We start from the raw sequence: 22,940 nt of genomic DNA, 5'->3' as shown, positions 1-22,940 counted from the left end.
TGGAGGCGACCATTGCTTGCTTGATAATGCCCATGTCCTCAGGTGTGAGTGCAGCACACAGGGTAGCTGTACTGTCTGCCAGCAATCAGTAGTGTGCAGATGATGTGCCTGGCTCTATAATGATTAGGATTGCTTTGCTCTGTATGCATAGGAGTACCTGGTTCTGTATTAATATATGATTAGGATTGCCTGAGTGACTTGCTATATATGACTAGGAGTACCTGGATAATATATGACTGGGAGTACCCGGATAATATATAACTAGGAGTACCTGGATAATATATGACTAGGAGTACCCGACTATATATGACTACGAGTACCTGGATAATATATGACTAGGAGTACCCGGATGATATATGACTAGGAGTACCCGGATAATATATGACTAGGAGTACCCGGATAATATATGACTAGGAGTACCCAGGTAATATATGACTAGGAGTACCTGGATAATATATGACTAGGAGTACCCGGATAATATATGACTAGGAGTACCCAGGTAATATATGACTAGGAGTACCCGACTATATATCACTACGAGTACCTGGATAATATATGACTAGGAGTACCCAGATAATATATGACTAGGAGTACCTGGATAATCTATGACTAGGAGTACCTGGATAATATATGACTAGGAGTACCCTGCTATATATGACTAAGAGTACCTGGATAATATATGACTAGGGGTACCTGGATAATATATGACTAGGGGTACCTGGATAATATATGACTAGGAGTACCTGGATAATATATGACTAGGAGTAGCTGGATAATATATGAATAGGATTGCTTTGCTCTGTATTCATATATGACTAGGATTGCCTGGATAATACATGACTTGGAGTACCTCCCTGTATAATAATATATGAATAGCAGTGACTTGCTGTTGCTGTATATGACTAGGAGTACCTGAATAATATATGAATAGGAGTGCCTGGCTATATATGAATATGAGTGACTTGCTATATATGAATAGGAGTGCCTGGCTCTGTATTAATATATGACTAGGATTGCCTGGATAACACATGACTTGGAGTACCTCCCTGTATAATAATATATGAATAGCAGTACCTGGCTGTATAATAATATATGAATAGGAGTGACTTGCTGTTGCTGTATATGACTGGGAGTACCTGGATAATATATGATTTGGATTGCTTTGCTCTGTATGCATAGGAGTACCTGGCTCTAATATATGACTAGGATTGCCTGGCTCCCTGTGGCCAGCCTCAGTCTGGGGAATGGGGGTGTGTAATGGGAGATCTCCATAGACTTGTATGGTTGGGATCGCCTAGCTCCGCCCGCCCATCTCTCAGTCTCCTCTGACACAGGAGGGTAGGAACCTTCAGATCGGCGGAACGAGAAGTCATTCGGTGTGTACACATTGACCATGGCAGCCGGAGCGGCTTTATCCGGGGTGAAGGTGAGTGTGGACCGGGGTGGGGGTCATGTGTACATCGTACAGAGATCTGTGTGTGATCATCTATATATCTTCATACATGTGATCAGTGTCATCATGTGTATCCAATACACTGTTATCTGCCTGGAATCGATCATCAATCAGCCAGTATCTGCCTGTCATCTCTTCTTTGTATCCCTGAAGTTAAAGGGACAGATAACCCTAAAATGGTGTCAGTTTGGGTAGATCTCCATCTGCTTATATCCATCATCAGCTCTGTTTTTGGGGTCACCAGTTCACTCCAGCTCTTGTTCCAGTGACAAGATCTGGCTCTGCCTGTGAGATTTTTATTGATTGTGGCTTAGTTTAAATGCAGCAGGAGGAGTAAGACTGCAATGGAAAGTACAGATGTTGGGATGTGCAGTAAAGATTATATGATATCCGAATACAGTGGCAGCATTGAGAAGTGTGTCCGGTCTACAATCACAGGATTTCTGGAAGGCTCCATTCATCGCTGTTGGAGAATTTCTTACCTGGTATTTAAAATACACAAATGCCCAGTGACCACGGGACAAGAGAGGGAAAATCTATGTAATGGGGACACAGACGAGCTCCAAACCTTCCCAGTGGAGGAGAAAGTTTTTAGGCTGGAGTCGGGCTCTAAGCTGGGGCAGAGCTGAGCCGCACGCCGTGCGATCAGACCACTGTCACAGATTAGGGTGAATTTACAAAAACTGGAGCAGCTGTGCACAGTAACCAATCAGCTTCCCTCTTCAGTTTGTTCATTAAAGCTTTAGAAATTGAAAGCTAGAAGCGGATTGGTTGCTGTGTACAACTACTCCAGATTCTCCTACAGTGTAGTTGCTGTTAGATCTAAACAACAATCCACTGTAACACTTATAGACTGCTCATTCAGACATACCGCAGGTGGAGAATATATACTGTGGGGGGAATTCATCAAAACTGGAGCAGATCAAATCTGGAGCAGTTGCCTATGCTAACCAATTAGCTTCTCTCTTCAGTTCAGTTAAGCCTTGAAAATGAAAGGTGGATGCTGATTGGTTGCCATGCACAGCTGCTCCAAAACTGGCATCAAACCTTTTTTTCCCCTTGTTGTCAGAGGAAGTAGTGCTCCCTGCTCCACATATGTGTCTATCATCCTGTAGTCGTAGTCTCCATTCAGGTATCGTGAACGCGTGTCGAACATGCACAAAAGTGCGCCTTTGACACGCGCACATGAACCCCCCACCAAAAGCACAAAGTGATTGCCGTGCCATTGCTAGTTAATTGCACTGCAAACATGCACCAACGCATGTGAAAAAAATACGGAATACATGTCTCAGAATTTACTAAGGTGCACCCACTGAAATCAATGGGGATGAGTGTCAAACGTGGGAAACAAACGCCCATGAATGCACTGCAGTATGTGTTCCTGTTATACCTATGTGTGTATGGGGCCTTAGACTGAATGGTTCGTGTCTTTAAAGGGGATCCAAAGAAAGGTGAAAGTTGTCACGTTGTACTTGGAATGCTTTAAGTTCCTGTCTAACCAGTTTGACGTCCTATTGAGGGTTCTGCGAGCTCCTACATCTGGTGTGGTGACAGTAATGGGATACGAGTGGATGGGGGGTAAACTGGGCAAGCTAGGCAGATTTTCCCCTGACAGTATATCAGTACCAGGTAGGTGACGGCTTTGGCAGCTTTTATCTACCGTCTGCTCCTCTTTACACACAAACCTGTCCATCCTTTACCAGTGATATCACTCTGCTCCTCTCTTGTCATCACACCATGGATGATTTAAATTCCAATGTAACCCACACTACCTGCCATTGTTATAAATCAGTGCTTTTCATCTGACACATTGCTTCCTAGAGAGAGACTTCTCCAAGGTCACCCCTGTGACACACACTATACGTACAGAGTCAAGTTTACCTACACCGAGCGTTCACACAACAGTGTATGGTGCTTGTTGACATGGTGATAACACACTGCTAAAAATGAGTTCTAACTCTATGTTGGCTATTTGTGCTTTACAATGAGATGCGTGACACAAGTCATATGACATTTGTTTTATTGGGTGAGCACATTTCTGAGAGGACGGATTACAGGCATATATTTCTATATTGTGCTGGTGATGTTCCTATCTTTTGTATCAATGCAGTTATCACATGGAGCACAAGTTGTATCATGTTCAGCAAAGTTCTCGCCAGCTTTGTCACATACATGAGGTAATTATACAGACGCTGGAGGCAAAACTGGAGACTAGAGGAAAAGAAGAGGAGGCATTCAACCAGATTTCATAGTTCACCATATCAGTCCATGAGAAGGAAGGACAGCGGGAATCGGGGGAACTGAAGCCAAAACCTTTTTTTTGTTAGTTTTGGATAGAGTGGAGCGGTATTAGGACACTGTTAGGATTTTCTTGCTGTCTGTGTCCCCATAGGGGAGAATTATGTTCTCCATTTGTCCTGGTGACCGTTCATACTGAAAGTGAAAAAAAAATCCCACATTTTGGGTTGTCACCAGAACAGACAGAGATAGGAAATCTTCCAATGGGGACACTAGTTCTGGTGACCCTGGTGTAAACTGCTTCTAAATGCTGCGGTATCCCCTGGTTAATCTATTGCAAATAATGACTTTCAGGAAGTGGATATTTGTATATGCCTAGGCACCCATGTGACATAGCTCCGGATTATGCTGCCACACAGGTTTACTTTAATGGGCAAGTTCACTTTGCAGGCCATGTTTCATGTTACAGCCATATTCAGCGTGTAACATGAAATATAAGGTCACGTTCATTCTTCCTTCCATCCGTATTACAGAACGTCTGTTCCAAGGCACGGACATGGACGGGAGAAAGAGTCTTCAGGAGCCAGAGCATTGCACCCACTGATAAGTCGCAATGCTTTAGGGGCTTATATGCAAAAAATAATGAATGCACATTTTTTCTTTTATGAAGTTTTTTTTTTTTTTTTATATATACTTTGGCTTTGAAACAATTTAAAGCAGCTAGACCAGCCTTTCTCAACCTTTTTTACCCCTGAGGAACACCTAAAATAATTTTCAGGTTCCTAGGGAACCCCTGCTAACAAATCTGCCTATAGCTCATGGTGCATTGGTGTGATCAATACATTGAAGAAGGTTTTATATAAAAGAATAGAAAGTGTGGCCTACCTAGAGTATGTGACACACAGGGCAGATCATTCTGTTACCAGCACCTTACAAAAATATTTCCAGTAATAGAAAATACAAGTAATACAAATATTTTCAGTCAGTGTAGACGTAACCCCTTACATTGGGGATTAGTGGGACATTTCCCACTTGCTTAGGTGGGAGATCAATGCACCATTGCTCAAGGAACCTGCTAACCTCAGGAGGGACCTTGCTTGACAAACGCAGAGCTAGACAGTGCAAGCTATCGTCTGATTGCTCACTAATGGAAACTGAATACACCATGTTCATTATAGTACATTATAGCCACCAGATGGAGCCGAGAAGCATCGGAAATTCCTATTGTCCTTGGCTCCATCTAGTGGCCGTAATGCTCTCTGATTCTTGTTTGCATGGCTGTTCAGTATGTGAATGGTTTATAGGTTACCTCCCACATATTCAGTAGGTTTTGTGCAGTTGCTGTGTGACATATTTTATCCTATTAAATTTAATAGGCATCACCTGATCTGTGCACATTAACAGATATGAATGCTGTGCAAAAACCAGTCAGGGTACTTTTTTGGTATTTAAATTCAAGACTGCATAAATGTGTACAGATCACGCAATTTCAATTGTAACCGGACACGTTTCACAGAAATCGAGATGCAGTCAACATTCTCTCTCCCAGCTGTATATTGCCAGGAGCCATTAATTTATTAATGAGAACCAGCATATAATGTTGTAGGTGAAACCTGATACTGATGAGCACTAAACTATTATCAGGGCTCAGGCACTCCAGCAGTTTCCATGGCAGGACACCAGTCCACACAGGACTAAAACTGTAGTTAATGGTTGACACTGGACAGTTCAAGTCAATCTCAGTCCCCATTCACACCTAGGCATTGAGGGGATGCGTGTCATGGTCACACGTGTTCCTGCACATTTGTGGCCACATGTTTCCCATGTTTGGCCCCATTGAGTCCCTGGACACGTGCCAAATACAGGAACATGGTATACACAAATTTTGTGACATGTTCCGCAATTTTCCCCCCGTGCGTCTGTGCACGTTCACATGCGGGAAAACACCGCATTTGCTCGGCTGTATTTGGGATGCCATTAACTAGTAATGGCACTGCAAGTGCGTTCTGCATATAGTATGCGTGCACCTATGCCCGGACGTTTGCTGCGGTTTACGCGCGTTCACGGAACACAATCGGGTGACTGGGGCAATATTTTTGTTAGTTTGGAGTGCTGACTCCCCGTCAGGTGTTTATTGCTGTCTTTATCTCTGCTGGGGGTATTCCCCCTTTCTCTATATCTCTGCTGGGGGTATTCCCCCTTTCTCCATATCTCTGCTGGGGGTATTCCCCCTTTCTCTATATCTCTGCTGGGGGTATTCCCCCTTTCTCTATATCTCTGCTGGGGGTATTCCCCCTTTCTCTATATCTTTGCTGGGGGTATTACCCCTTTCTCTATATCTCTGCTGGGGGTATTCCCCCTTTCTCTATATCTCTGCTGGGGGTATTCCCCCTTTCTCTATATCTCTGCTGGGGGTATTCCCCCTTTCTCTATATCTCTGCTGGGGGTATTCCCCCTTTCTCTATATCTCTGCTGGGGGTATTCCCCCTTTCTCTATATCTCTGCTGGGGGTATTCCCCCTTTCTCTATATCTCTGCTGGGGGTATTCCCCCTTTCTCTATATCTCTGCTGGGGGTATTCCCCCTTTCTCTATATCTCTGCTGGGGGTATTCCCCCTTTCTCTATATCTTTGCTGGAGGTATTCCCCCTTTCTCTATATCTTTGCTGGAGGCATTCCCCTTTCTACTGCTGATAACTGTCATCGCAACAGGAAGTCCTACATTTTATAGTTGTCACTGAAACAGAAATTGAGGGGAAATGTCTCTGGAAAATGAAGTGAAGAGAGATCTCCCCAATAGGACATAGTCAGTAAAAAATGCAGAGTAGTTCCCTGTTATGTTGTATATCCCAGCTATTCCAGGCGGCTTCTGGTCAAAATCCTCCCTTCATGCACCCCAATACACCCCAGGGTTCTGATGCTTCTGCCCCCTTCTCCATTCATGTAACTTGTACTATTATTGTTTCACAAAGCAAGGTGCGCTATGAATGGGCACATTAGATCCTGCCACTTACCCCCTTCTCCATTCATTGAGCGCACTGTGTTTCTTTGGGCGCAGCATGTCACAATGTCCTAATAAGACGTGTTTTATCTGCTAGCAATGCAGGGCATTCCGAGCCTGTCCTTGTGCTCTTCATTCCAACGCATACTGTTCACATGGAAATGGCTGCATTTGACAAGAACAACTATCTAAATGCCATTTTGTTTTTGTGACAGGATTTCTAGACTGTCTTCATGTTACTGCAGTATACAGAATGTTATTACACTTTGGTTTGTCACAAGAACAATAGTGAGCTACACACTCAAGCTGTGCTGTGCTACATTCCAAAAATGGTGCAGGTCCATATAAACCAGCCAGCACTGTGAGGGTTCTAATACAATACACAGTGCTGAACTCCGGCCTTCCCTTCAGTCTTACAAAGTTGTACAGGCTGCTTCCCAGAACTGAAATAGCTTACATTGATTTCAGTGCACACTGTGAGCTCTCATAGTGTGCATTAAAATATGCAGTAATTCTACTAAAGCATAATTTCATGGCTGGAGGACATCCAGCATCATCATCTAGCCCTTTCCTAGTCCTACTGTCCCTGGCTCACCACTTTCATTCATTGGATTTCAGATCTTCCAATCGTCTGCTTTGGAATGTCCACTCCCCCAGACTGATATCAACCCATCAAGCACCCTGCTGGCCACCAGCCATGATCTTCTTGCATTACTTAGAGAAGCACGCAAATGCATGACATCACTGGGTTTGAAATGTAAGCAGATTCAACTTCAGCTTTAACACATTGAAGGCTCTGTGTGCTGGAGTGGGAAGTGCTTACACAAGGGAGGGCACTATGAGGACTCCACCAGTATAGTGATATACTGATTCATAGTAAGATCAGCAAAGTGGAGCTAGCACTGGAAGAACTGCAGGCATTGAATAGTGGTGTCATCTTCCTATAGAATTATCAGCTAAGGACAAGGCGTGGCCATGCACTCACTTTAAAAGTGAACCCACCAGTCAGTGAGTTGTATGGGGCCACAATGACATTCATTTTTGCAGTAGAGTGTAGTTCTAAAATCATAACAGGACCACGTTGTGTGGCTGCTGTTCATATAAAGATGATGTGTGGTGGAGGCCCTTCAAGTATATATCACGGTGTCACAGGTCAGCTTTGAGTTATGTTTTATTAGAAAGCTTCTCTAATTCTAGGTTCCAATGAAAGGAAGTGATCGATATATGAAATATCACAAGTGCTCATTTATTTGTATAACTGGTGTCCTGCTTTATTAGAATATTCGGCAGGGCACTGATTGGGTTATGTAGATATGGAAGTAAAGTTAACACAACAGCAGCATATGGGTTGCAGATGGTATACCAGCTTGTTTGTAATAACCTAGCCAAAGGTTTGGATCACTTGGCAGACAACAAGGTGCATATGAAGGCAATATTCATTGACAGATAAGGTTATCCTAATTTTCTTTCTGTCCATTGAATATAACATCTGTGCCAATCTAAAATTAATTGAGGGAAATCTATCACAACTGGAGCAGTCAAAAACTGGAGCAGATGTGCATGGCAACCAATCAGCTTCTCTCTTCAGTTTGTTCAGTTAGGATTTGCAAATGAAAGAGAGAAGATGATTGGTTGCCATGCACAGTTGCTCCAGATTTTGTCTGCTCCAGTTTTCATAAATTCCCCTCATTGTCTATAGACAGATGTCTTCACCGTGCATGCAGGGGGTACTGACTTATTGAGGCTTTAATAACCTAATATACATGTGGTACATTGTGTTCAGTGACTGAGAGCCCAGGAATAGTTTTTCTCAGCACAGAAGATGAGATGTCTCCTAAAAGCCCCCCTAATTTGTCAATGACAGCTCTTATATCGGGAATGGTTCTCTTGAAGAAGATTGAAATAAGGATCTGAACCTGGGGGAGCCATTTTTGTCCACAAAGCTGACTTCCTGTCCAGGGCATATAATTTTGCCTGCAGCCTCTGGTAAGAATCTTTGTATGTGAAGGTGGCCATATTGAGGGTGAGATTGTCACAGATGCAACCTTCTACAGTGCAGTCATGTGGCAATCATCAGATGTATGGAGCAAAAAAGAGGACTGTCTGGGGGTCCAGGCATTAATTATAAGTGGAATGATGGTCTAGATCCATAGGCTGGCCCTAAGGCTCCAGTCACTCCTAAGCATGAGTGTAGCCAGGTGATTTCCAGGGTTATTCACAAAAGGGTGAAGTGTTTGGAGCAGGCAGGAAAAGGGAACAATCTAGACCAAAATAGCTGAACTGGAAAGTGAGCTGAATTGGAGAATGTTTCCAAATCAGCTATTATGGCCTAGATTGTTCACTTCTCCAAACCCTTCACCCTTTCGTGAATAACCCTGTTAGAAGCATTTTTTTCACACTTGTACAACGTATGTACAACATGTAGTACAGGAGCAGAATCGCCTGTTTTTGGACAATTCTGCCCCAAAATAAGCTTTTGTACTTTTTTGAGCTTCATGCGACAAGCAACACAATGCTCAGGTGTGAACGAGCCATGGTGAATAATGGGATTCTTCACCTTGAGTGTTGTCCCATTCAGGAATTGCGCGTCAAACGCTCAGATGTGAAAGGAGCCATACTTCACATAAACCATACATACAATGTCCAATATATTTAGTTCATGGAGCGTTCACATACACAATTATGAATAGTATTAGTAGGTCTTTATAAAAAAGCAGATTGTATACTGAAGTGAACCTGTACTTTGCACATACTAAGTAAATTAAGGGTCCCTTCACACTAGCTTGTATGCTATAACACTGTGAGGTGAATTTATCACAATCTGGAACAGACACAACTGGAGTAGTTGACCATGGCAACCAATCTAGGGCTTTAACCAACTAATCGATTAATCAATAATGAGAATAGTTGTCAACTATTTTCATTATGGATTAGTTGATTGGATCCCCTAGCTCTCTCCTCCACGCTGGAAAAAGTGCACAGCAAGCAGTGGGTGGGTGCAATAGCCAGCCTGCTATTGCATTTTTAAAATGACCTATAGCAGACTGGTTATTGCACCAGCCCACTACCTGCTGTATTTACATTCAGCTGACGTCTGCGGAATCTTGCCACTGGCAGCTGTCATTCCCTGGCTGAAGATATTCAAGCGCCATGTGCTTACAATACAATTATTACAAAAAGAAAATAAAAATGATAAAAGGTGGGAAAAAGGTCATTTTTGGTTGTGGCCTCACACATTCTTTTGCAAGAAGTGCATTGCAGTGCCATTCACTTCAATGGCACCCGAAACACGCCTCCCACTCAGTGTGATTGCCCACAGTGGAATGCCGTGCATTCCAGTGCAGTGCGATTGCAAAAAAATTAAAAGTAAACTTTTCTAATACTGCATTTATGTATTTTATTTTAAATTACGAAAGGTACTTACTATTATTTTTTTATCCGATTAATCAAAAAAATAATTGGCCAACTAATCGATTATGAAAATCATTAGTTGCAGCCCTAAAACAAATCAGCTTCTCTCTTTAGCTTGTTCAGTTATGATTTGAAAATGAAAGATAGAAGCTGAATGGTTGCTGTGCACAGCTGCTCCATATTTTGTCTGCTCCACTTTTGATAAATTCCCCTCTGTGTTTTAGCAGCCTAGTGTGTTGTGGCAGCTCCCGCAGTGTGGTGTAGTATTGTACACTGCCACAACTGCCACTGTTTGCATTTTTTTTGCTTTATTGGTAGTATACAATGTGTAAAATCTATTCAGGTCCCCTCACAGCAGAGCGGTGACCTGCGGTGTCAATCCAATGCCCTGCAAAACAATGTTGCATACTCACAGACATATGAGGTATTTCTATCTGTAGTAGCAGACTGGAGAAGCTGGGAAGCAAACCTCTTACTTTCCTCAGTATTCATAAAGTACAGGACTTCTTTCACCTTCACTGTGTTTGTTTTGTTTACCAGCATTAGGAAGATTAGAATCAGCGAATGTAGAAGAATTCTAAATATTTACCTTGTTCAATGCTATCATGTATATACAATGTCACGCTAATAACGCGGCACTAAGTTCGTTGTAAATAGTCCCAAGGCCATTGTTAGGAAGGAACATTGACATTTACAGTTCTTGTGTCCAGGCCACCTCTTCAGTCAGTCCTTTTTCTGTAAAAGACAAAGAGAAACAATAAATTCCAACCGAATAAAAAGGAAGGGATCGTTTACATTTAAGTAGCTAACGGACAGAAGTTTAGGTTGGCAGCTAACAGTACTCAATATTAGGGTTGCACAGATACCAAGTACAGTACTCAGTACGAGTACATGTACAGATACTTTTCCAGCTCCAAGACTACACTAGAGAAAAATTCAAAAATTAGGAGGCAGCTGTCATTTGTAAGGAGCACACGGAGCTCCTGGGATTTGTACATCTCTGTTTTAATGTACGATTTTGTTTTTATAAATATAAATAAAGGGTACCACAGATACCAGTTCTGCGAGTACGAGTACTGGTACTTGCTGAGTACTTACAAGTACGAGTACTGATACATTTTTGTTTAGTGTCATGTGACAGTTTTTCTAAAACAATACAGACTAATGATTTCAGGACAGTGGTGGAGTGCCAGAGCTAGATCCCAGCTGCAACCGCTGCAACCCTGGTAGTTCTCATGAAAATTCCAAGTATCTGCACTGGTACTCAAAAAGTATCTGTGCATCCCTACTCAATATACATATAAATAAACGTTTTAGCTGCCAAGGAATTTGTAATTCTGTTCAGTCAGGGCTGTGCTTTAGACAGCCTTGCCACATTGTACATTCTGACTGGTGACACTAATTTCCTGCATGACCTTTGCACCTCCTAGTGACACCTCTCCAGCTCCAGCCTGCTCATTGGATAATACATTTTCATGTTCACCTGTGACTAATGAGCATTAGAGATGTTCCTCCTCGTGTATCACTTCCCCCTCCCTTTTTAGATTGTAAGCCCTCAGGGGCAGGGCCCTCCTTACCATCTTGTCTTGAATTGTATTGTGATTGTAATGTCTGCCCTATATTGTAAAGCGCTGCGCAAACTGTTGGCGCTATATAAATCCTGTATAATAATAATAATGTGCCTGGCCTTGGTGTGAACCCAGTTTGCCCAATCCTGCTTAAAACTGCAACCACCACTCACCCCTCCTGGCTGGCCCAATTAGTGGCATCAGTTGCGGCCCAACTCAAGGCCAACCGAGGCCAACCACAAGGCCAACCGAGGCCCAGCCTTGGGGCAGCAGGGGTGTGGAATTCCTATCTCCTGACGCCCGGGACATGTAGTTCGGGCCGGGTAGTTGTTTTCTACATATAGCCCTGCTTTGGGCAAGCAGGGCTAAATGTAGAGCGGGGAAGCTGCCGCTTGTTTTGTACAAATGATCTCGGCTATGTAGCCGAGATCACTTGTAAGCAGCCTGCATGCAGGGGTGTGCATTGAGAAAACTGGCAGCAGAGAGAGTACATCCAGCCCTGGTTGCAGGATGGGGAATGCGTCTCTCCATGACTGATTGGGCCGGGACAGGTGGCAGTCACAGTTCTTGGCAGGCTGGGTTCGCACCAAGTCCACGCTCATCACTAGTGAGCCTAGCTCCCAACTGTTCCTAATTTGCAGGGACTGTGCCTCTTTTGGTACCAAATGCCTTGGTTTATTTTTCCTCCTTGGTCATCCTTCTTTTTGGTCTGATGTGAATACCCTCATAAAAATGTGTTCTCATCTATCAAAAGTGTTTTTCTGAAATAAACTTTTCATCCAACCCAAAAGTATCAGGAAACCCAAATAAATATCATGGCTGGCGGGATGGGTCAGCAGAGTGCTGCACATAGCTTCCTGAAAACATCACAGCACCCTACCTTGGCACACCTCAAGAGCCCCCAGCCCTGATGAAGGCAATGTGCTGGCTCTTGGGAGGGCATATTCAAATATCAAATTGCCTTGATGAGTGGATGTTAGTCTGGAGTAGTGCATTTTCATGCTGACCACCCTGGATAATGTCCACATGGGATGCTGAGCCTCCATGATTGAGAAAAATGAAATCAAAAGCATGGAAGTGGCAGACCAGGGCCAGTTCAGCCGGGGAGCAATTACAATGAGAATCCCAGGTTACTCCCTGGTCGGTCCAGCACTTCCCCTGTATAAAGCTACCCATACACCTTACAATTTATCTGCAGATTTTCAGTGGTCAGATGGAAAAAGTGCAACAGATTGGCCCAGGTGGAGATTACTCCATCCACACAGTGTAGTGTAGATGGAGGAATCTGTTGCACCTTTTCCATCTGACCAGAGAAAATCTGCAGATAATTGTAAGGTGTATGGCCAGCTTAAGTGTACAAGATGCTGAATGGAAGTACTGTGTCCTGTATTCTGTAGTAGTCTGCCTGGGATTTTATAGGCTGTCCTGCCTTCTGGCCCGCCTCTATGCGGTCAGTGCTTTTCCCCATAGTTCTCCTAAGGGTAACGGGAGGACACAAACTAGCGTCCTCCCGTTACCCTAAGCTCAGTATACCGCGAGCTACAGCTCGCGGGAATACTGATACGCCGCAGCCGGAGCGGATCCCGACGTAGATGACAGGATCCGCCCAGCTGCGTGAGTGACAGCTGGCTCTGCCTATCTAGAGGCAGAGCCAGCTGTACCCACCCCCTCCCCCGTCCGTTCCGCCAGTCAGCGCTGGCAGATCGGAGCGGAGAGAGGGGAATCCAGCCCCTCCCCCTGTCACGGCAGAGAGCCGTGACAGGATCGAGAGGTGAGCGAACCCGGTATGTGTTCCCTCACCTCCCGATCTACTGAGCCGACCTGTGACAGTCTCATTGTCACAGGTCGGCTAGAACAATGAGGTGAGTGAAAAGCACTCACCTCATAGTTCTCCTTTAAGCTTTGTCACTATGGACAGTGCCTGACTTTACAGATCATTGAAATGATTGCATTTGTTAATTTGTAAGCCAACAAAAAGTAATCCACAATCTCAGAAAATGTGAATATTACATGCAATCAATAAAACAAATAATCCCATCATTCTCATTGGGCCCAGTCACACCTGAGCATTGTGTCATTTATTGCCCAAAAAAAAAGTACGTGAAAATGAAAGATCGGAGCCGATTGGTTGCCGTGCACAGCTGCTCCAGTTGTGCACGGCAACCTCACAGTGTATTCAATATAAATAGTTCTAAGATTGCAATATTTTTGGCACAGAGCTGTTTCTTGTGTCCAATAACACCAAGCCCTGTGTGTGCTCTGCTATTGGTAGATACAAGAAGTCCAGCGCACTTCATACAATATACAGACCCCACCACCAAAGGGTACGATGGTGAAATGATGAATGACACCACCACAACACAAGTCCCTATCCAAGATATCTCCAACACACCGTGTTCACACAAGAATACAGAACACTCTGTTGTCACCAACAGGACACAATGCTTCAATACCCCCAGGGACCTCATTCTCAGGCAGTAGTGACCGTCACCGCTGCCTGACCAAGATGTCTGTAGTTGGCTCATAATGTTGCATCCCGTTGGTAACAGTCGTGTCCTGTCTCCTCATCTGAACACGCCGTGCTGGTGTTATCTTGGATGGCTTCCTTGTTCGGATCTGTTACCACCATGACAGTTGAAGTTCTGGTCAGCAATCAGGAGCCAGAGTGGCCTGTGCTGGAAGGATCATTCTATCCTTGTTATAATACTCTAAAAGAGGAACTCCAGGAGTTGTCACAATTGACCCTTGCGGTGGGGTTAGCACTGCAAGGGTTAATTACTCATTTTACTTGATCCTCAATCCCACCTGGATGCTAGACTGGTCCCTGCAGTCTCTTCTCCCCTGTACTCTGGCAGTCTACAGATCACTGACATCATGATGCCTAATGCAGGGACATACCACATCCGGAGCAGAGGAGGATAGAGGTGAGCAATGACTGCCGCAGGACTGAGCATCATGTGAGTGTATCTTCTATATTCTGGTCCCTAGACCAAAATGAGCACTTAACCCTTGCAGTGCAGGGGCAGCCACACTTTAAGGGTGAAGAGCTGGAGTTCCTCATTCAAGGGAATGGTAGCTGAGTGTTTCTGCATTGATGAAGTATACGAGGGAGGGTGGATGCCCTCGAGATACATATCCTCCATGTGTACTGATTCAGCTTGTCCTCAGTCATGCGTGAGGCAAGACCTGTTCTACTGCTCTCTTTATAGATCCTAATCAGTTCAGTGTTCCCGAGACGGGCTGAGTGCAGATCTGACATTTCCAATGCTTGGCACCGTGTGGAAGCCATTCGTTGACTTTGTCTTGGAGTTTTCAGGCCATAAATGTCATTAATCTTTAATGAAGATACACTCGCACGATCCCCGATCCTGCCGCGCCGACCGCTCACTTCTCTCCCCTCTGCTCCGCGTTTGGAATGTCCCTTAACGTCCTCATGTCTAAGGCTGCCCATACACCTTGCGATCATCGGACGACACTTTTCGTCTGATGATCGAACCGTTGTAAGATTTTCGTACGGCGGCCCCATCCTGCCCCGATTATCACAAGCTTGGATCAGGGGTAATTGGAAGAAAGCACCTGGATGAATTGCGGTAATTGACCGCACGTATTTTCGTCTGCGCATGTGCAGTGTGGATCCTACAAATTCTGACATACGGAAATGCCACCAATCGTACCAGAGTTTTCTAACCTGGATAGTGAAAAGTCGATCGATTTGTACAGTATTTGCGGTTGTACACTGCCCATCCACCTTACGAATATCGGACGAAAACGCGATCGCATACGAAAATCGGCCGATATTCGTAAGGTGTATGGGCTGCTTAATGCAGGAGAATGGATCTGCATTACACCTGATGTTGTCAGTGAGGCTTAGATCGCTGGTGCCCGTGGGAGAAGAGGCTGTGGGCACCTATCTAGCAGCCAGGAAGGACTGAGAATAAGGTAAGTATATTTTTTTTATTTGCAGCCTTAGACCAAAACGAGCAGTTAACCCTTGCAGTGCCCGAGTAGCCCCTCTGCAAGGGTTAACTTTTGTAATTCATGGGGTTCCTTTTACAAGGTGGTAACCAGGATGAGGTAACAGGAAGTAAGTTATGGAGGGAAGTGCCCCTCCTTTTATTGCCACCACTAGAATACATTGTGATGTGATAGTATTCATTCAAGTTGTAACTGCTCTGTCTCCCTTTATTTTGTACAGCACCACACAATCTGTTGGTGATATATAAACCCTGTATAAGTACATGTAGGTAAACTTCACAGTACAGTTCCAGGTAAGAAGAATGAAATGGAGACGTTTCTGTGTGTGAATATAGCTGCAGCTAGTCATGTGACCTCTACCAAGCTTTATCCCGAAGCGGGTGACTCCATTTCCTGAGCGCAGCAGTCATTGCCCTGACATTTTCCAGTGTCAGCCCAGAGCGTGTTGTATCTGCTGACACCCAGTCCCTGTACTTGGGAAGTGTGGAGGCTGCCATTGCTGAGGTGGAACAAATATGCAGATCAGGAGTTCTGACTTTAGCCTACTATAGTCTGTATGATTGTTGTGGGTCTGTGAATTCAGCTTCGTGGGGCTGAACGAGAGAAATCAATTGACTCCCCCTTCCGTGCTACACAGCATGGATGGAAGAATCTTCACTGCCGGCGATTGTATTCAGACAGCCGACTTCCACAGATGTCTGAATACCCGAACAGTGATTGATTGGATGCAGTCACTGTTTGGCTGCTCTACTCATTACTTTCATATTTATTCTGGGTTACCTTTAAAGTGAACCTGTCCTGTTAGAAATATGGGATCTGCCACTTCAATAATAAGGGAGTCATTAAGTGGCAGGTATGGAGGACAGGACTAATAATTTCACTGGCTGCAGGCTTATTACTGCTCAGTGATTAAGCAGTGAAGCCGTAGGAAAAGCATGACAGAGACCTGCCAACAATATAAAGGCTGCCATTGTTTTATCATTATTTCACTTTTTATCATGATACTTTGAATACTGGAGTTCATGTGGAAAATGACCCTGCACAGTGCAATAGAGGTGGGATGGTGCTGATCATGGAGTTCTGTTAGTCTTCACTTTAAGGAAATAAAATGATTCCACCTCTTCTATCCTCCTGACAACAAGCCATATATTATTCATACAGACACCAGCCGGAAGGAGTCCTGTGCCATTCTCTGCTGTACTTGTGGAGGACATTGCCACCTAATGGACACTGGCTGATATTCCTTCTCAACCAACATTCACACCGGTAGGCCTGCATAATGTGCACACTGGTCCGCGCTGTGTATAGATGGTGACATGCGTTATTACAACTCATCTCACTATTTATTTCTTTTCTTTTGACTATTCCGCACATTGCAATGTATTGTAGCCACGTCTCCTGATGTAATGGTAGGACTCTGAGGCTAGGTGCACACTTAGGCAACACCTCACCGCGCAACAATCATGCACGATTCAACGGGGATTGCCGCGCAGTCAGGAGGTGTGAACCGATCGCCAAGGTGTGAAACGATCGCGCTTTGGGTGCCATTATTTTCTAATGGCACCCCAGTGGCGCCGGGCGGATTGCGTGTCGTGTAAAGGTGCCCATACACTGTACGATTCTCGTACGAGAATTGCGGGAAATCCCGTGATCGTACGATAATCGTACAGTGTATGGAAGGCGTGCGACCGTTTCTACTGTACGGTTGCACGTCTTCCGTCGAACAAGCAGGCTTGAAAACCCGCCGAGAATCGTACGATTCTCGGTGGGTTAGTGGCCTGCTTCTTCGACAACTGCCGAACGGGCCGGTGTGCGCACGCGCACACTGCCCGTTTGCAGTGATCGGAAGCCCTCCCCTCACTGCTGTCATCGGAAGCCCGCCCCTCAGCGGGGCGGGCTTGCGATGATCGCAAGTACGATCTGCCTGTCCAAGATGGGCAGATCGTACGAGCTTTTAATAAGCTTACGACCATCGCAAGACAAGAGTCTTGCGATGGTCGTAAGGTGTATGGGCACCTTTAAGCTGGCCATACACTTTACAATTAGCTGCAGATTTTGTATGGTAGATGGAAAACAGATTCCTCCATCTACACTTAACTGTGTGGATGGAGTAATCTCCACCCGGGCCAATCTGTCGCACTTTTTCCGTCTGACCACTGAAAATCTGCAGATAATTGTATGGTGTATGGGCACCTTTTATGTGTCTGCAGATCTGAGCTTCTGGATGAGAACAAAGCTGCCACAATCAAGACAAATGAGTCCAAAATGTGGGAGTTAATTATGTGGCGCTAAGTAACCCTTTGTGCACCATTAAATATATTAGTGATTAATAAAATAATGTTCAAAAAATAATGAGTGAAACAGTTAATAAATAATGAATAAACAATGTGCAAATCAATGCAAAAAGTGCAAGGAATAATGTATCGCATTGACAGATACACTATAAACCTATGATTTTATTATTGTGACTTCATAAATACACCAGTGAGATAGGTATATATCCCATCCATATAAGTACACTTAAACAGTGATATTTTAAAATTCATAAAGTGGTGAGCAAAAAGGATTGCGTGTCGTGTATCGGGGAAAAAAAAAAAGATGCCTGTACCTTTTTTCTGCAATTGCCGCGCGGATGTCACCCCATTGAAATCAATGGGGCTGCGAGGCAATCACCTGTATTGTACAGGACCACACAACACCCGGGTGTCGTGTGGTGTAGTGCAGGTGTGAACCTAGCCTGAAGGGGCAGTGAGGATTCAAATATGAAAAGGGCTCCTGATGTGAAGGAGAAGACTGATGTGAAAGGAGAGGGCTGTGATATGAAAGAGAGGGGACCCTGATGTGAAAGGAGAGGGCTGTGATATGAAAGAGAGGGGGCCCTGATGTGAAAGGAGAGGGCTGTGATATGAAAGAGAGGGGGCCCTGATGTGAAAGGAGAGGGCTGTGATATGAAAGAGAGGGGGCCCTGATGTGAAAGGAGAGGGCTGTGATATGAAAGAGAGGGGGCCCTGATGTGAAAGGAGAGGGCTGTGATATGAAAGAGAGGGGGCCCTGATGTGAAAGGAGAGGGCTGTGATATGAAAGAGAGGGGGCCCTGATGTGAAAGGAGAGGGCTGTGATATGAAAGAGAGGGGGCCCTGATGTGAAAGGAGAGGGCTGTGATATGAAAGAGAGGGGGCCCTGATGTGAAAGGAGAGGGCTGTGATATGAAAGAGAGGGGGCCCTGATGTGAAAGGAGAGGGCTGTGATATGAAAGAGAGGGGGCCCTGATGTGAAAGGAGAGGGCTGTGATATGAAAGAGAGGGGGCCCTGATGTGAAAGGAGAGGGCTGTGATATGAAAGAGAGGGGGCCCTGATGTGAAAGGAGAGGGCTGTGATATGAAAGAGAGGGGGCCCTGATGTGAAAGGAGAGGGCTGTGATATGAAAGAGAGGGGGCCCTGATGTGAAAGGAGAGGGCTGTGATATGAAAGAGAGGGGGCCCTGATGTGAAAGGAGAGGGCTGTGATATGAAAGAGAGGGGGCCCTGATGTGAAAGGAGAGGGCTGTGATATGAAAGAGAGGGGGCCCTGATGTGAAAGGAGAGGGCTGTGATATGAAAGAGAGGGGGCCCTGATGTGAAAGGAGAGGGCTGTGATATGAAAGAGAGGGGGCCCTGATGTGAAAGGAGAGGGCTGTGATATGAAAGAGAGGGGGCCCTGATGTGAAAGGAGAGGGCTGTGATATGAAAGAGAGGGGGCCCTGATGTGAAAGGAGAGGGCTGTGATATGAAAGAGAGGGGGCCCTGATGTGAAAGGAGAGGGCTGTGATATGAAAGAGAGGGGACCCTGATGTGAAAGGAGGGGTCTGTGATATGAAAGAGAGGGGAGGGGACACTGATGTGAAGGGAGGGGGCTGTCATTTTTTTTCTCCATATTTTTGCATGGGGTCTCCCTAATCTACATGAGAGACCCCTATATGGGATAAAGGTTTGTTTTTACACTGGGGTGCCTTTAAGATACATATTTATTTCAGTCACAGCACCCTTTAAAAGGTTGAGAAACACGGGTCTAACCCCGGGAAAATAATTGTAATCTATCGCAGCTTGCTATTCCTTACAGGCCAAACACATTTTTTGTAAGAAAAAACTTTACCTGTTCATTCTGAGATCCAATGTGCTTGTAACTGACTGTGCATTTATCTGAAATCTCAGACTCTGTGATATCTTCTGTGAACTACAAAACATCTTCCCATATGTTAGAGATGCGGAGGGGTGTGTTTGTAGTCCAAATCTAGAAAGCACTGTAAGGTGTCACCCTAGGACAGGAAGTGTGCTACTAGCTGAATAACCAGGGAAAAATTAAGGGAAAAAATAAAAACGGAAAACGAATGCAGCCGCCACATCTGTTGGGTTTAGATACACTTTAAGCCACATCCACAAAAAAAAGCACTGCTCTGCATTTGAGGTCATGGCTCCTGCTCCTAGCCGCCAAGGTAAGGATCAGCCTTTTTGTGATGCCTGTGTCACGCCAAACACAGAGGCCTCCTACCCATCCTCATCTCAGTTCTGGGGGAAGATGTGACATAGCAGAGCTTGGTGACCACATGCAGGCACTGCATTATACAGGTGAAACTCGAATAATTAGAATATCGTGCAAAAGTAATTGCAGTAAGTGCTGCAAAAGGGGCCCAAACCAAGTACTGAGTACATATGCATGCTTGTACTTTTCAGAGGTCCGATATTGTTCTATGTACAATCCTTGTTTTATTGATTGCATGTAATATTCAACTTTTTTGAGGTTGTGGATTTGGGGTTCTTGGGGTTTTCATGAGCTGTAAGCCATAATCATCACAATTATGACAAATCACGGCTTGAATTATCTTGCTTTGCATGTAATGAGTCTATCTCATATATTAGTTTCACCTTTTAAGTTGCATTAGTGAAATAAATTAACTTTGCACGATATTCTAATTATTCGAGTTTCACCTGTATGTGTGTAACCAATGAACTCTTCCACAGCCCATTTTCACATCAAGCATGTTCTTGTCCTCTTAGGCAGGTGTAGGAAACCTCAGCTCTGGTGAAACTACAAGTCCCATGAGGCATTGTAAAACTGTCAGCCCCAGACATGACTCCGAGACAGAGGCATGATGGGATTTGTATTTTCACCACAGCTGGAGTGCCAAGGTTGCCTACCCTTGTTCTAAGAACTAAGGGGTCTATTCACCAAGTCAGCCAAAGCTTCGGTTGCGGGAGCCCTTCGCTATTCACAATAGACCGTACAGCTCCCAGGGAGTTACCGAGCAGAATAGCCGCTGTGAATATGGGCGTACCGCAGCGAGTGACCTGCCGGAGCTTCGGCTCAGCCATTCCAAATGTTGGTTTGGCTGAGTCGTAGTCCGATCCAACATACAGAGCAAAATCAGCCATACTGAGCTGTAGTGCATAGCCGAACATTGTTCGGTTTACTTCACTACGGCACGGTTGTTCACTCGGCTCCCTTCGGCAGCTTAGTGAATAACCCTGTAAATGTAACTGGAAGAATTTTATAATGGTCAGGTTGGTGAGAGAAAAAAAAAATCATTTTTTTTTCTAAAAAAAACCCAAACCAAAAGTGTAAATTGCCAGCTGGCACTTTTTAGGAATGATTTATATAGTCTTCTTAAATGAAATCTTCCCACAGAAATAGCATTTTGGAAGCTGTGGTTCTCTTTTTCATTAAAGAACAGGGCTCTCCCCTATAGTTCTCCTAAGGGTAACGGGAGGACACAAACTAGCGGCCTCCCATCACCCAAAGCTCAGTTGACCGCGAGCTGCAGCTCATGGTATACTGAGACGCAGCACCCGGGACGGATCCCGCAGCACCCGGGATGGATCCACCCAGCTGCGTGAGTGACAGCTGGCTCTGCCTATCTAGAGGCAGAGCCAGCTGTACCCGCCCCCTCCCTCGTCCGTCCCGCCAGTCAGCGCCGGAGGATCGGGTGGGTGAATCCCTGTAGGGAGATGTGAGTGACAGTCACGGCTCCCTGCAGGGACAGGATCGAGACGGCATGTGTTCGCTCACTTCCCAATCTATTACATAGTTACATTTTATTTGGGGTTGAATAAAGACATTAGTCCATCAAGTCCAACCCATATAGGTCCACGCATCATCTCATTCTTAGGGATACTGGTATCCCTGGATATTATGTTCCCTCAAGAAATTACCCAAACGTTTCTTGAAGAGATCTACACCCTTCGCCCATTGTGCTGGAATTTCTTCTCCACCAACTTTAGGTGGTGGCCTCTAGTCTTTGTAATGGAGTTAATCTCAAACAGTTTGTTGCCAATGTTGCTGAGCTGACCTGTGACAGTTTCATTGTCACAGGTCGGCTAGAGCTATGAGGCTGAGTGATTTTCACTCGCCTCATAGTTCTCCTTTAAATAACATTGAATATTTAGGTCCAGTTATAACTATTGGACAAAATGTCCCCTTTTAGTCTCCTCTGTTCCTCCAGTGCGGCCTGGTCGTGTCGCTGGTAAAGTCCAAGGTCGGGCCGAGTCAGCATTGGTTGAGGGGTGGGGGAATTTTCAGCCGGGAGCTCTGTTCTTTGCATTTCACCCATTTTGATGTATTCTGTTTTGAAAAGGGCTTTGCTCTTTGCATGGCCACCCTGCTGCTGAATATGCAACATATTAAACATTTGTGTTCACAAGTCAAGGTGGATTATGATGACAATTTAGACTTCGGGCCGGTTCACACTCGCCTGTCTGCTAAAACTCTGCATGTTAGCTGGTGGGCTAGTGCTGTGTGGCAGCTTTGTGGTGTGCGTTATATCACACACTGCTTACATTTCTTTCTTTTTGCCGTTCAAATCAATGGCAACGCACCTAGCACATGATACCACACGCTAAGTGCATTGTGCAATAGCATGTATAAAACATGTTTCTTTGGAGCAGACCTTTGGGTGGACTGCAAGCTATTCTGAACCATTTAAAAATGAATGTGGACGGGGAGAAAGTGGAAGTGTTTACTCTCATTACTATACAATACAGAACACAAGCCCTCAGATTGTTAACCCTTTGTTAGGACAGACAGTGTATAAATCTAGTTTGCAACTGATAATGAGACTTTTCAGCACAGTACAGACTGAGTTGTTATGGTAAACATTAACTCACCAGTCCCCTCTATAACATCACATAGCAGAGAAGTTGCAGAGGAGATGGAGTTTACAGAAGAGGATAGGTAAAAGGGTAAGGAGCAAGTAAATAGAAAGAAGTGTTATCCCAGTTTGACTGCAAAAGTGGAAATACACTTTACATCTTTCCATTCATACTT

General features: G+C 44.8%; 1 protein-coding gene across 1 annotated transcript in view; it reads left to right on the top strand.

Annotated features, from left to right (window-relative positions):
* Positions 1 to 1,292: 1,292 nt before the first annotated feature.
* Positions 1,293 to 22,940, top strand: part of LOC108794945 (branched-chain-amino-acid aminotransferase, cytosolic-like) — a 48,644-nt gene continuing 26,996 nt past the window's right edge. The window contains exon 1 of the mRNA XM_018566097.1: positions 1,293 to 1,426. Coding sequence (XP_018421599.1) covers positions 1,394 to 1,426 — 33 coding nt within the window. The 5' untranslated portion in view covers positions 1,293 to 1,393. The remainder of the gene's footprint in view (positions 1,427 to 22,940) is intronic.

This window comes from Nanorana parkeri, unplaced genomic scaffold (assembly GCF_000935625.1).
Source record: "Nanorana parkeri isolate BGI_ZX_2015 unplaced genomic scaffold, ASM93562v1 scaffold917, whole genome shotgun sequence".
Classification (NCBI taxonomy): domain Eukaryota; kingdom Metazoa; phylum Chordata; class Amphibia; order Anura; family Dicroglossidae; genus Nanorana; species Nanorana parkeri.
The sequence above is the reverse complement of the archived record's forward strand: the minus strand, read 5'-3'. Positions and strand labels throughout refer to the sequence as shown.